Below are 15,585 nucleotides of genomic sequence, written 5' to 3'. Positions count from 1 at the left end.
GCCCCCAGTCTCAGAAACGGAGAATCCAGCCCCAAGTCTCAGAAACGGAGAATCCAGCCCCTCGTCTCAGAAACGGAGAATCCAGCCCCTAGTCTCAGTAACGGAGAATCCAGCCCCTAGTCTCAGAAACGGAGAATCCAGACCTAGTCTCAGAAACGGAGAATCCAGCCCCTCGTCTCAGAAACGGAGAATCCAGCCCCTCGTCTCAGAAACGGAGAATCCAGCCCCTCGTCTCTGAAACGGAGAATCCAGACCGAGTCTCAGAAACGGACAATCCAGACCTAGTCTCAGAAATGGAGAATCCAGCCCCTAGTCTCAGAAACGGAGAATCCAGCCCCTAGTCTCAGAAACGGAGAATCCAGACCTAGTCTCAGAAACGGAGAATCCAGCCCCTCGTCTCAGAAACGGAGAATCCAGCCCCTCGTCTCAGAAACGGAGAATCCAGCCCCTAGTCTCTGAAACGGAGAATCCAGCCCCTAGTCTCAGAAACGGAGAATCCAGCCCCTAGTCTCAGAAACGGAGAATCCAGCCCCTCGTCTCAGAAACGGAGAATCCAGCCCCTAGTCTCAGAAACGGAGAATCCAGCCCCTAGTCTCAGAAACGGAGAATCCAGCCCCTCGTCTCAGAAACGGAGAATCCAGCCCCTAGTCTCAGAATCGGAGAATCCAGCCCCTCGTCTCAGAAACGGAGAATCCAGCCCCTAGTCTCAGAATCGGAGAATCCAGCCCCTAGTCTCAGAAACGGAGAATCCAACCCCTAGTCTCAGAAACGGAGAATCCAGCCCCTAGTCTCAGAAACGGAGAATCCAGCCCCTAGTCTCAGAAACGGAGAATCCAGCCCCTAGTCTCAGAAACGGAGAATCCAGCCCCTAGTCTCAGAAACGGAGAATCCAGCCCCTAGTCTCAGAAACGGAGAATCCAGCCCCTAGTCTCAGAAACGGAGAATCCAGCCCCTAGTCTCAGAAACGGAGAATCCAGCCCCTAGTCTCAGAAACGGAGAATCCAGCCCCTAGTCTCAGAAACGGAGAATCCAGCCCCTAGTCTCAGAAACGGAGAATCCAGCCCCTAGTCTCAGAAACGGAGAATCCAGCCCCTAGTCTCAGAAACGGAGAATCCAGCCCCTAGTCTCAGAAACGGAGAATCCCGCCCCTAGTCTCAGAAACGGAGAATCCCGCCCCTAGTCTCAGAAACGGCGAATCCAGCCCCTAGTCTCAGTAACGGAGAATCCAGCCCCTAGTCTCAGAAACGGAGAATCCAGCCCCTAGTCTCAGAAACGGAGAATCCCGCCCCTAGTCTCAGAAACGGAGAATCCAGCCCCAAGTCTCAGAAACGGAGAATCCAGACCCTAGTCTCAGAAACGGAGAATCCCGCCCCTAGTCTCAGAAACGGAGAATCCAGCCCCGAGTCTCAGAAACGGAGAATCCAGCCCCAAGTCTCAGAAACGGAGAATCCAGACCTAGTCTCAGAAACGGAGAATCCCGCCCCTCGTCTCAGAAACGGAGAATCCAGCCCCTAGTCTCAGAAACGGAGAATCCAGCCCCTAGTCTCAGAAACGGAGAATCCAGCCCCTAGTCTCAGAAACGGAGAATCCGGCCCCTAGTCTCAGAAACGGAGAATCCAGCCCCTAGTCTCAGAAACGGAGAATCCAGCCCCTAGTCTCAGAAACGGAGAATCCGGCCCCTAGTCTCAGAAACGGAGAATCCAGCCCCTAGTCTCAGAAACGGAGAATCCAGCCCCTAGTCTCAGAAACGGAGAATCCCGCCCCGAGTCTCAGAAACGGAGAATCCAGCCCCTAGTCTCAGAAACGGAGAATCCAGACCTAGTCTCAGAAACGGAGAATCCCGCCCCTCGTCTCAGAAACGGAGAATCCAGCCCCTCGTCTCAGAAACGGAGAATCCAGCCCCTAGTCTCAGAAACGGAGAATCCAGCCCCTAGTCTCAGAAACGGAGAATCCAGCCCCTAGTCTCAGAAACGGAGAATCCAGCCCCTAGTCTCAGAAACGGAGAGTCCAGCCCCTAGTCTCAGAAACGGAGAATCCAGCCCCTAGTCTCAGAAACGGAGAATCCAGCCCCTAGTCTCAGAAACGGAGAATCCAGCCCCTAGTCTCAGAAACGGAGAATCCAGCCCCTAGTCTCAGAAACGGAGAGTCCAGCCCCTAGTCTCAGAAATGGAGACGCCAGCCCCTAGTCTCAGAAACGGAGAATCCAGCCCCAAGTCTCAGAAACGGAGAATCCAGCCCCTAGTCTCAGAAACGGAGAATCCAGCCCCTAGTCTCAGAAACGGAGAATCCAGCCCCTAGTCTCAGAAACGGAGAATCCAGCCCCTAGTCTCAGACACGGAGAATCCAGCCCCTAGTCTCCGAAACGGAGAATCCAGCCCCTAGTCTCAGAAACGGAGAATCCAGCCCCTAGTCTCAGAAACGGAGAATCCAGCCCCTAGTCTCAGAAACGGAGAATCCAGCCCCAAGTCTCAGAAACGGAGAATCCAGCCCCTAGTCTCAGAAACGGAGAATCCCGCCCCTAGTCTCAGAAACGGAGAATCCCGCCCCTAGTCTCAGAAACGGAGAATCCCGCCCCTAGTCTCAGAAACGGAGAATCCAGCCCCTAGTCTCAGAAACGGAGAATCCCGCCCCTAGTCTCAGAAACGGAGAATCCAGCCCCTAGTCTCAGAAACGGAGAATCCAGCCCCTAGTCTCAGAAACGGAGAATCCAGCCCCTAGTCTCAGAAACGGAGAATCCCGCCCCTAGTCTCAGAAACGGAGAATCCAGCCCCTAGTCTCAGAAACGGAGAATCCAGCCCCTAGTCTCAGAAACGGAGAATCCAGCCCCTAGTCTCAGAAACGGAGAATCCAGCCCCTAGTCTCAGAAACGGAGAATCCAGCCCCTAGTCTCAGAAACGGAGAATCCAGCCCCTAGTCTCAGAAACGGAGAATCCAGCCCCTAGTCTCAGAAACGGAGAATCCAGCCCCTAGTCTCAGAAACGGAGAATTCAGCCCCTAGTCTCAGAAACGGAGAATCCAGCCCCAAGTCTCAGAAACGGAGAATCCAGCCCCTAGTCTCAGAAACGGAGAATCCAGCCCCTAGTCTCAGAAACGGAGAATCCAGCCCCTAGTCTCAGAAACGGAGAATCCAGCCCCTAGTCTCAGAAACGGAGAGTCCAGCCCCTAGTCTCAGAAATGGAGACGCCAGCCCCTAGTCTCAGAAACGGAGAATCCAGCCCCAAGTCTCAGAAACGGAGAATCCAGCCCCTAGTCTCAGAAACGGAGAATCCAGCCCCTAGTCTCAGAAACGGAGAATCCAGCCCCTAGTCTCAGAAACGGAGAATCCAGCCCCTAGTCTCAGAAACGGAGAATCCCGCCCCTAGTCTCAGAAACGGAGAATCCAGCCCCTAGTCTCAGAAACGGAGAATCCCGCCCCTAGTCTCAGAAACGGAGAATCCAGCCCCTAGTCTCAGAAACGGAGAATCCAGCCCCTAGTCTCAGAAACGGAGAATCCAGCCCCTAGTCTCAGAAACGGAGAATCCAGCCCCTAGTCTCAGAAACGGAGAATCCAGCCCCTAGTCTCAGAAACGGAGAATCCAGCCCCTAGTCTCAGAAACGGAGAATCCAGCCCCTAGTCTCAGAAACGGAGAATCCAGCCCCTAGTCTCAGAAACGGAGAATCCAGCCCCTAGTCTCAGAAACGGAGAATTCAGCCCCTAGTCTCAGAAACGGAGAATCCAGCCCCAAGTCTCAGAAACGGAGAATCCAGCCCCTAGTCTCAGAAACGGAGAATCCAGCCCCAAGTCTCAGAAACGGAGAATCCAGCCCCTAGTCTCAGAAACGGAGAATCCAGCCCCTAGTCTCAGAAACGGAGAATCCAGCCCCTAGTCTCAGAAACGGAGAATCCAGCCCCTAGTCTCAGAAACGGAGAATCCAGCCCCTAGTCTCAGAAACGGAGAATCCCGCCCCTAGTCTCAGAAACGGAGAATCCAGCCCCTAGTCTCAGAAACGGAGAATCCAGCCCCTAGTCTCAGAAACGGAGAATCCAGCCCCTAGTCTCAGAAACGGAGAATCCAGCCCCTAGTCTCAGAAACGGAGAATCCAGCCCCTAGTCTCAGAAACGGAGAATCCAGCCCCTAGTCTCAGAAACGGAGAGTCCAGCCCCTAGTCTCAGAAACGGAGAATCCAGCCCCAAGTCTCAGAAACGGAGAATCCAGCCCCTAGTCTCAGAAACGGAGAATCCAGCCCCTCGTCTCAGAAACGGAGAATCCAGCCCCTAGTCTCAGAAACGGAGAATCCCGCCCCTAGTCTCAGAAACGGAGAATCCAGCCCCTAGTCTCAGTAACGGAGAATCCAGCCCCTAGTCTCAGTAACGGAGAATCCAGCCCCTAGTCTCAGAAACGGAGAATCCCGCCCCTAGTCTCAGAAACGGAGAATCCCGCCCCTAGTCTCAGAAACGGAGAATCCAGCCCCTAGTCTCAGAAACGGAGAATCCCGCCCCTAGTCTCAGAAACGGAGAATCCCGCCCCTAGTCTCAGAAACGGAGAATCCAGCCCCTAGTCTCAGAAACGGAGAATCCAGCCCCTAGTCTCAGAAACGGAGAATCCAGCCCCTAGTCTCAGAAACGGAGAATCCCGCCCCTAGTCTCAGAAACGGAGAATCCAGCCCCTAGTCTCAGAAACGGAGAATCCCGCCCCTAGTCTCAGAAACGGAGAATCCAGCCCCTAGTCTCAGAAACGGAGAATCCAGCCCCTAGTCTCAGAAACGGAGAATCCAGCCCCTAGTCTCAGAAACGGAGAATCCAGCCCCTAGTCTCAGAAACGGAGAATCCCGCCCCTAGTCTCAGAAACGGAGAATCCCGCCCCTAGTCTCAGAAACGGAGAATCCAGCCCCTAGTCTCAGAAACGGAGAGTCCAGCCCCTAGTCTCAGAAACGGAGAATCCAGCCCCTCGTCTCAGAAACGGAGAATCCAGCCCCTAGTCTCAGAAACGGAGAATCCAGCCCCTAGTCTCAGAAACGGAGAATCCAGCCCCTAGTCTCAGAAACGGAGAATCCAGCCCCTCGTCTCAGAAACGGAGAATCCAGCCCCTAGTCTCAGAAACGGAGAATCCAGCCCCCAGTCTCAGAAACGGAGAATCCAGCCCCTAGTCTCAGAAACGGAGAATCCCGCCCCTAGTCTCAGAAACGGAGAATCCAGCCCCTAGTCTCAGAAACGGAGAGTCCAGCCCCTAGTCTCAGAAACGGAGAATCCAGCCCCTCGTCTCAGAAACGGAGACGCCAGCCCCTAGTCTCAGAAACGGAGAATCCAGCCCCTAGTCTCAGAAACGGAGAATCCAGCCCCTAGTCTCAGAAACGGAGAATCCAGCCCCTAGTCTCAGAAACGGAGAATCCAGCCCCTAGTCTCAGAAACGGAGAGTCCAGCCCCTAGTCTCAGAAACGGAGAATCCAGCCCCTAGTCTCAGAAACGGAGAGTCCAGCCCCTAGTCTCAGAAACGGAGAATCCAGCCCCTAGTCTCAGAAACGGAGAATCCAGCCCCTAGTCTCAGAAACGGAGAATCCAGCCCCTCGTCTCAGAAACGGAGACGCCAGCCCGAGGTTCACAGCCTACCACAGTAAATCAAGTTTGTCGGTAGAATTAATCAGAAACAAGAAGAGGCACAGGAAATGCCACTAGATTCCATTGCGAAGGCATACTTGATTTCTTGCTTGCCTTCTCACACACCCTCACCACACTTAAAAACTAATAAATGCTTTGAAATGTTGATAGTTTCCCCTAATTCTGAACGCTGTCTGTGCCGCAGAGTTTAAACGGGAACTCGCCCATTCACACACCACTTCCAGCAGCCACAGTTGCCTGGAGAGCAAGTTAGCCGAAGAACAATTGGACTCAATTCTTCGCTTTGAAGCTCAAATTGAGGCAATGAAGTATCAAAGGGAAGGTAGATTTCATAATTGGACCCAGCTATCACTCACAGCAGGATTTAAACACATCAGGCTGCTTTCCCAGAATCTGATTTCCAGGCATCCACACCCTTCACAACAAAGCCAACTGTGAAAGCTTTTGCTTTGCAGGAGTCACAGATGGATTGGACCACCGCAACTGTTTGGCTCGGTCTTTGTCTCCCATCCAGATGATGAGTATTAAACATTTCTGCCACTTTTGTGAAGATTTGCCAGTTAAAGCTTCTCCACCTAGACAGAGGAGACTCAATCCCCCTGATTAATGTGTGGCCCCAAATCGCTCCCACCCAAAGGGTTTGCTTCCAGCCAGAAGTAAACAACTTATCAGTTGGCCAATCAGCAAGATTTTACCCACAAATATAAAAGGTGCAAACTCGCAAGTCGAGGATTTCGAATGCAACGGAACCCTACATGAACCACGTCGACTTGTGAAGAGCGAAGGAAGCTGGCCCTTGAAGCATGGGGGAAGAGACGGGGCATCGAGAGCTCCCACTTACACACGGCTATCTGTTTTGCAGACGACCATTGATCAGGAAGCAACATGGAGGTAGTTGGAGCTCTCACAAAGGCTGCCGCTAATGTTAAGCTCTACAACTCGAGGCACAATCCACATGCTTGGGAGAGGCAATCTGGACAATCCATAGAAGCCCAGAGTGCACCGAGATCGGTGGCCCATATATCTTGATTGTTCATCGTGGCACGCACATCGCTAAACAGGGGGCAAGTGGCACCCCTTAAGCAGCGCTAATTCCTTCCCCTCACTGAAGGCAAGCAACCCTCTCCACCCCTTCTCACCCACCCCCGCAATGCTGAGCCACCCTCAAACAGCTAAAATATTTCCAGCATTCACCCTCTGGTTTGTAATTACAGTCGAGAGAGAAAGAGCGAGAGAAAAGGAACCGTGAGGGCATCTTGCAAGAAGCCACCACTGCGTTTCATTGGGAAATCAGAGAGAAGTAATGTATGAGTCACAATGGGCCTGTGCAATTGGACATTAAACACCATCTTCGCATGTGCTGTCAGGGGGATAAATACACTTCCCTTAGAAATCAATGTCAATATTGTTTTTGCACTGTACTCTTCAGCAAATTGCATAACCACATTTCGGAAAGATACCACTAACAGCAAGGAGAGTAAGGAAATCGGATAGTCAAGCTGTAAGAGCCTCGAGGATCAACAAGAGCCTGTGCACTGGTTTGAGTTCCTGTTCCAGCTGCTTTGCCGCTCACGGATCTCGTTTATCACCACCGTCCTCCTCGAACATGGCTTGCCGCTGCTTTTCGAGCAAGCTCCGAGGCCACATCGGTTTCCACGGCGATATTCGGCGATGTGCAGCACATCTGGCTGTTAATCAGCCATCTTTCTCTGAGGGAGGTGAGCCCGCCACGATCCAACCGTGCGACTCTATACTTCAACGCTCTTCCAGAAACGAATGTTGAGGCCCATTTTTGGCCTTCAATCTATTCTGGAAGGCCGGGTTACTCCAAAGGAGTATGAGGAGCTCCTCGAGAAACAGCATTCTCCTCCGGTACTCTCATTACACTTGGACATTTCAGAAGTAATAATTCTGTCGATGAGAATTGCACAGACAAGGCAGACTATGTGGATGCAGTCTATGACAGCCAGGGAACAATTTTGGTCGAAATGGGGCTGCCTCTCCTGCTGGTACTGCATTCAGCGAGTTTGCGAGTGATGAAGAAGACCAACTGTGACCTGTTTGATAAAAAATGCTCTGCAGAAATCTAGTTTGCATGGGTGACTGTGCTGTAAAAGATGGGGGCCATCATTACTTTGACGTGTGGCTGCAGTGCAGGTCTCAATGCAGGGTTAAGGGTTATTCCTCGCACATTCCTGCACTGTGAAGAAGTGTTGATGTGCTATGTTGGGGACAGTAATCCTGCCCCCCCCCCCCCCCCCCCCCCACCCCCCCAGCGCAGAGGAGCTCTCCCTTCACTCGGTTAGTATTCCAAGACAATAGCTCACATTTATATAGTGGCTTTCACCTTACGAAATATCGCTCATCGCTTCGTAGAGGCGGGATCGGTCACCAATGTATGTCGAGCCAAGGAAAGAGGTATCAGGAAGGTTCAACAAAAGCTTGGTCAAGGAGACATCTTAAAAGGGGTCTTCGAGATGGAAAGTGAAGTGGGGAGGCACATGGGGACCAGGGAGGAGAATTCCAACAGTTTTAGTCTCCCTACTAAGCAAAGATATACTGGCATTGGAGGCAGTCCAGAGAAGGTTCATTCGGTCGATCCTGGGTATGGAGGGACTTTCTTATGAGGAGAGGTTGAGTAGGTTGGGCCTGTCCTCATTGGAGTTTAGAAGAATGAGAGGCGACCTTATTGAGACATATCGGATTCTCAGGGGGCTTGACAGGGTCGATGCTGAGAGGTTGTTTCCCCTTGTGGGAGAGTCTAGGACCAGAGGGCATCATCTCAGAGTGAGGGGTCGCCCATTTCAGACAGAGATGAGGAGGAATTTCTTCTCTCGGAGGGGAGTGAATCTGTGGAATTCTTTACCGCAGAGGCTGGGTCGTTAAGTATGTTCAAGGCCGAGATAGACAGATTTTTAATCAGTGAGGGTTATGGGGATAAGGTGGGAAAGTGGAGTTGGGGATTATCATATCAGATCAGTCATGATCCCATAGACTCAATGGGCCGAATGGCCTACTTTTCCTTTGTCTTTTGGACGGCTGAAGCAATATGGTCATAAGAGTTTTACAACATAGAAAGAGGCCCTTCGGCCTATCGTATCCGTGCCGGTCATCAAGCACCTTGCTATTCTAATCCCATTTTCCAGCATTGGTCCATAGCCTTGTGTGCTGGGGTGTTTCAATCGCTCATCTAAATGCTTCTTCAATATGGTCACCAATAGTGAGACCAGTGACGTGCAGGATGCCTGAGTAACCAGAGCTGGAGATTTCAGAGAGCTGCAGAAGATTAGACAGAGGGCCGGCTGGGTTGAGGCCACGGAGGGGTTTGAACGCAAGTGTGAAAGCTTTGAATTGGAGATGTTGCTACTCATTCGAGATCAGGGGCGAAATCCTCCGGAAACGGCACGATGTCCGCCGACTGGCGCCCAAAACGACGCAAATCAGTCGGGCATCACGCCGCCCCAACGGTGCGGAATGCTCCGCATCTTTGGGGGCCGAGCCCCAACCTTAAGGGGCTAGGTCGGCGCCGGACAAATTTCCGCCCCGCCAGCTGGCGGAAAAGGCCTTTGGTGCCCCGCCAGCTGGCACGGAAATGACATCTCCGGGCGGCGCATGCGCGGGAGTGTTAGCGGCCGCTGACAGCATTCCCGCGCATGCACAGTGGAGGGAGTCTCTTCCGCCTCCGCCATGGTGGAGACCGTGGCGGAGGCGGAAGGGAAAGAGTGCCCCCACGGCACAGGCCCGCCCGCGGATCGGTGGGCCCCGATCGCGGGCCAGGCCACCGTGGGGGCACCCCCCGGGACCAGATCGCCCCGTGCCCCCCCCAGGACCCCGGAGCCCGCCCACGCCGCCTTGTCCCGCCGGTAAGGTAGGTGATTTAATTTACGCCGGCGGGACAGGCATTTTAGCGGCGGGACTTCGGCCCATTCGGGCCGGAGAATCACACGGGGGGGGGGGCCCGCCAACCGGCGCGGCGCGATTCCCGCCCCAGCCGAATATCCGGTGCCGGAGACTTCGGCAACCGGCGGGGGCGAGATTCACGCCAGCCCCCGGCGATTCTCCAACCCGGCAGGGGGTCGGAGAATCTCGCCCCTGATATCGGAAGCGCAGCTGGACAATACAGAGGCTGCAGAGTTGTGGAGAGGAATAGTGGGGCGATAAGAGTTGGGTATATGTGAAAACTGACCCCGTGGCTTTGGAAGATGTTGCCAAAAAGAGCAGTATGTAGATAGGTGTTTACAGCATGGAAACAGGCCGTTCGGCCCAGCTTGTCCATGCCGCCCAGTTTCTATCACGAAGCTAGACCCACTTGCCCGCAATTGGCCCATATCCCTCTATACCCACCATGCCCATGTAACTGTCTGACTGCTTTTTAAAGGACAAAATTGTACCCGCCTCTACCACTGCCTCTGGCAGCCCGTTCCAGATGTCACCACCCTCTGTGTCTGACAGGGTGTCTCCACGCCCTGGTCTCTTTTGTATCTCTCCCCTCTCACCTAAAACCTATGCCCTCTAGTTCTAGACTCCTCTACCTTTGGGAAAATATGTTGAGTATCTATATTACCTACGCTCCTCATTATTTTAGAGACCTCTATAAGTTCACCTTAACCTTAAAATTCGAGCCAGGCTGTTCAGGGGTGTTATCCGGGGGCAATTCCTCACACAAAATCTGGAGAATTATCCCCACAAAATGGGGTGCGTCAATTGAAAATGTCACAAATGTGATTGATACCTTTTTGTTGGACAAGGGTGTTGGAGGGGAATAAATACAGATCAGCCAGGATCAAATTGAATGGCGGAACAAGTGGCTGAATGGTTTCCTCCTCTGGGGATGAGGCAGAAAGAGGAAGCATTGTTGGAGATGCTGTGGCTATGACTGAATAAGAATGGAACCAAACGGAGGCCGTTCCATTAGTTAGACAGGTGAGGAAAGGTGTTGAAGGAGGATGGTTTAGCCCATCATGTCAAAGGCTGAAAACAGGACTTTGATTTGAATCATTTCCTTACTGTAGCAGGGTGGAAATCTGACCGGAGATTTGGGTGAAGGAAAATGCGGAGTGGCCCCCGGATGTTGTTGGCAGAGCCATGGGGGGTAATGTTGAGTTTGATGAGTGTGACAGGAAAGCAGTTGCTTAGATTGATGCTCAGCGGGTGCATTAGGTGAGGAAGGAAATTAGCATGCAGGTAGACTTTTGAAAAAATATCTTTTGAGTCCCCAATTCTTTTTTTTTTCCTAATTAAGGGGCAATTTAGCGTGGCTAATCCACCTACCCTACAGATCTTTGGGTTGTGGGGGTGAAACCCGCGCAGACACGGAGAGAATGTGCAAACTCCGCATGGAGAGTGACCCGGGGCCGGGATCGAACCTGGGACCTCGGCACCGTGAGGCAGCAGTGTTAACCACTGCGCCACCTTTGCATGCAGGCAGAGTAAGCAATTAAGAAGGCAAATGGCATGCTGGCCTTGATTGTAAATTCTTGCTACAATTATACAGGGCGTTGGTGAGACCACACTTGGAATTTTGCATACAGTTCTGGTCTCCAATTTGAAGCATTTGGGCAGCATGGTTGCACTGTTGCTTCACAGCTCCAGGGTCCCAGGTTCGATTCCCGGCTTGGGTCGCTGTCTGTGTCTCCATGTTCTCCCCGTGTTTGCGTGGGTTCCCTCCGGGTGCTCCGGTTTCCTCCCACAGTCCAAAGATGTGCAGGTTAGGTGGATTGGCCATGCTAAATTGCCCTTGGTGTCCAAAAAAGGTTAGGTGGGATTACTGGGTTACGGGGGTAGGTTGGAAGCGTGGACTTGGGTGGGGTGCTCTTTCCAAGGGCTGGTGTAGACTCGATGGGCCAAATGGCCTCCTTCTGCACTGTAAATTCTATAATTCTATGGTACAGCGAAGGTTCACTCGACCAGTCACTATGATGAGAGTCCGAGCAAATTGGGTCGATATTCTCTGGGGTTTAGAAGAATGAGAGGTGATATCTTTAATAAGGACATGGGAATCCACACCGAGTAAAATAAAGAACTCTGATTTATTTACAATAAAGGTGGCATAATATCCACTCATGTATATAATGAGATGCAGACAGGCAGTGATTGACACACAGGATAACCAATGAACACACACGACACAGAACAACCAATCACCAGACAGGACACCACCACTATAAAGCACACAGGGCATTAAGACTCTCCCTCTCTCTACAGGACACAGCTACTGAGATAGTTAGAGTGCACAAGCCAGTGAGCACTATCACCATGAGGTAGAGAGTTAGTCTGGTCAAGCCAGTAGGAGGTTATCAGTAAGATTGATAGAGTGTCAACTCACAGCAGACTATGTACAGCAATCAGGAAGTTCAATAAAACAGTGTTGGACCATCTCCTGTGTCAGAAGCCTGTTTCTAGTTTCACTGCGTCCAGTTGCAGTCAACGTTGAACCAACTCACTTAACACATCAAAAGGTATATACACGTCTCAGTCGACCGGTGCCGTACTGGCCGATCTTTTATCCAATGCTAAAATGAGCTCTCATTGGGGAAGCTCGTACTCCGCAAGAACCATGAGGAAGTCATTCCCACCCCGTAAGTCCCATGCGGATTATTACAATCACATTGAAACATAGAAGATTCTGAAGGGGTTTGACAGGGTGGATACGGAGAGATTGTTTCCCCCTGGCTGGGGTTTGACAGGGTGGATACTGAGAGATTGTTTCCCCCTGGCTGGGGTTTGACAGGGTGGATACTGAGAGATTGTTTCCCCCTGGCTGGGGTTTGACAGGGTGGATACTGAGAGATTGTTTCCCCCTGGCTGGGGTTTGACAGGGTGGATACTGAGAGATTGTTTCCCCCTGGCTGGGGTTTGACAGGGTGGATACTGAGAGATTGTTTCCCCCTGGCTGGGGTTTGACAGGGTGGATACTGAGAGATTGTTTCCCCCTGGCTGGGGTTTGACAGGGTGGATACTGAGAGATTGTTTCCCCCTGGCTGGGGTTTGACAGGGTGGATACTGAGAGATTGTTTCCCCCGGGCTGGGGTTTGACAGGGTGGATACTGAGAGATTGTTTCCCCCTGGCTGGGGTTTGACAGGGTGGATACTGAGAGATTGTTTCCCCCTGGCTGGGGTTTGACAGGGTGGATACAGAGAGATTGTTTCCCCCTGGCTGGGGTTTGACAGGGTGAATACTGAGAGATTGTTTCCCCCTGGCTGGGGTTTGACAGGGTGGATACGGAGAGATTGTTTCCCCCTGACTGGGGTTTGACAGGGTGGATACGGAGAGATTGTTTCCTCCTGGCTGGGGTTTGACAGGGTGGATACGGAGAGATTGTTTCCCCCTGACTGGGGTTTGACAGGGTGGATACTGAGAGATTGTTTCCCCCTGGCTGGGGTTTGACAGGGTGGATACCGAGAGATTGTTTCCCCCTGGCTGGGGTTTGACAGGGTGGATACTGAGAGATTGTTTCCCCCTGGCTGGGGTTTGACAGGGTGGATACTGAGAGATTGTTTCCCCCTGGCTGGGGTTTGACAGGGTGGATACTGAGAGATTGTTTCTCCCTGGCTGGGGTTTGACAGGGTGGATACTGAGAGATTGTTTCCCCCTGGCTGGGGTTTGACAGGGTGGATACTGAGAGATTGTTTCCCCCTGGCTGGGGTTTGACAGGGTGGATACGGAGAGATTGTTTCCCCCTGGCTGGGGTTTGACAGGGTGGATACTGAGAGATTGTTTCCCCCTGGCTGGGGTTTGACAGGGTGGATACTGAGAGATTGTTTCCACCTGGCTGGGGTTTGACAGGGTGGATACTGAGAGATTGTTTCCCCCTGGCTGGGGTTTGACAGGGTGGATACTGAGAGATTGTTTCCCCCTGGCTGGGGTTTGACAGGGTGGATACTGAGAGATTGTTTCCCCCTGGCTGGGGTTTGACAGGGTGGATACTGAGAGATTGTTTCCCCCTGGCTGGGGTTTGACAGGGTGGATACGGAGAGACTGTTTTTCCCCTGGCTGGGGTTTGACAGGGTGGATACGGACAGATTGTTTTTCCCCTGGCTGGGGTTTGACAGGGTGGATACTGAGAGATAGTTTCCCCCCTGGCTGGGGAATCTATAACACGGGGGGCACAGACTCAGGATAAGGGGTCGGCCCATCTTGGATTGAGATGAGGAGAAATTTCACTCAAAGGGTTGTGAATCTTTGTAATTTTCCACCCAAGAGGGTTATGGGTGCTCCATCATTGGATAGATTTAAGGTCAAGATAGACAGATCTTTGGTGTATCAGGAAATAAAGGGATACAGGGAAAGCGGATTTGAGGCAGAAGATCTGCCACAATCATATTGAATGGCGGAGTAGGTTCGACGGGCCGAATGGTCTATTCCTCCTATTTCTTAGGCTCGTATAGAGGTAGGCAAGCAAGGAGATCAGGCGAATGGGGTTGCTACTTGTCAGGAGCTGTCCTCGATGGGCTATCACGAGAGGACAGAGGGAAACTGTGGATTTAGCCAAAGGAGATTCAAGTCTTAGGCAGCTGCATGGTGAGTAGGAAGGGAGAAGAGTTGTGATGGATTGGGTTAGAGATTGTGAGGTGGTGGGGGTGATGGATTGGGTTAGAGATTGTGAGGTGGTTGGAGTAATGGATTGGGTTAGAGATTGTGAGGTGGTGGGGGTAATGGGTTGGGTTAGAGATTGTGAGGTGGTGGGGAGGGAGGCAACGTCCCTAAGAGGGGAGAGGATGAAAGGTGGCAAAAGTGGATGACAGGAAGGGGAGGAGGGTGGACAGCAATGAAGGGATAAACCGAGGGATGGGCATAACAGGCTCAGGTCAAGCGCAGGATCAAAATGTGAGTGGTCACAGAGGGAAATCAGATTACAGTGGGATATCGGGAATTAGGAGTGACCTTTCCTGGTTTTGAACTTGCAATACGGGATAGCCCAAAGTTAGATTCTGAGGCTCAGTGGTGTGATGTCATTGACTTGTAGGCCGTTCGGATTCGGGTTCTAGTGTCCAGGTCCAGGAGCAGTTGGGAAGACGGAGCAAAAATAGGAGCTGTTTAAGGAGCAGGTTATCAGTGGCGTTCCCAGCTCCCGTTTGTTGCTATAGCAGCAGCCTTTGCTGAATGTACCAAATATACCTAGTGAAGCTAAAGAATTGCTCACGAACAAGGCCTCAAGAAGGAACACAAATAGACTCATCTCGTGTGGCAAACTATCCGGTCGCATCCGCTACGGGAATCGTCACGGACAGAACGGAAAATTTGGCTGATTATTTAACAGTCCATTGACTTCGGGCAGGAATTTCCAAAATCTGGCCAGGCGCAGCCGGAAAATCCCGCCGGTATCGGTGTCCATTTATATGAGGAATTGATGAGGCGCTAGACGTGGCAAACTTCCTTTTGAAGTTGCACAGATTCTCAAAATTCCTCCGTTAGCTCTTATTTTGTGCATCCAGTAGCTCCAACGGCGAGAAGCCTAACAGGCCTAAAAGAAAATCTAACTTTTTTTTAATCTTCCAGTGGTCCGCACAGACAGCCTGAAAGGTCGTAGAGGTCGACTTCCATCCAAACCAAAGAATGTTCAAGAAACCACGCCCTCAAATGTTCCAGTTAGCCTCATCACAGCGCTGGTCAGGGCACACATTGATTCCAACCCAATCATGTCCAATCTAGATTATTCTAAGGTAAATATGAGGCAAAAAACAGTTGAGAGATTAAAAAGATGTTTGTATTGGGGAGAAGGAGGCAGCATATAAACCAATTTGTAATCCAGTGAAATTCTCCTGACAAGGCCAATTTTAATTCTTGGGTGGTTGACTAGCTGCCTGTGCATTCCAGAAGCAGAGAGGCTGAAGCCACCATTTAGCCCAGGCCTCATTGAACAAGTGAGCTGTGGGCATCATCAGGTGGCCCAGAGACCACTCAGCCAGCAAACCAGGTAAGTCTTGTGGGGGAGGGGGTGGGGTGATGGGGGGGTGGGGATGCCCCATGTGGCAACAACAAAATAAGTT

The 15,585-nt window shown here is 51.9% G+C and overlaps 1 protein-coding gene across 4 annotated transcripts in view; it reads left to right on the top strand.

Annotated features, from left to right (window-relative positions):
• Nucleotides 1-15,585, top strand: part of LOC140405407 (nuclear receptor subfamily 4 group A member 1-like) — a 170,309-nt gene that overhangs the window by 144,695 nt on the left and 10,029 nt on the right. For all 4 annotated transcript variants that reach the window (XM_072493771.1, XM_072493772.1, XM_072493774.1 and 1 more), the window contains exon 4: nucleotides 15,095-15,258. In XM_072493771.1, the coding sequence (XP_072349872.1) occupies nucleotides 15,095-15,258 (164 nt within the window). The remainder of the gene's footprint in view (nucleotides 1-15,094; nucleotides 15,259-15,585) is intronic.

The sequence above is a fragment of the Scyliorhinus torazame genome, chromosome X (assembly GCF_047496885.1).
Source record: "Scyliorhinus torazame isolate Kashiwa2021f chromosome X, sScyTor2.1, whole genome shotgun sequence".
NCBI classification, from domain to species: domain Eukaryota; kingdom Metazoa; phylum Chordata; class Chondrichthyes; order Carcharhiniformes; family Scyliorhinidae; genus Scyliorhinus; species Scyliorhinus torazame.
This window is presented reverse-complemented; position numbering and strand designations above follow the sequence as displayed.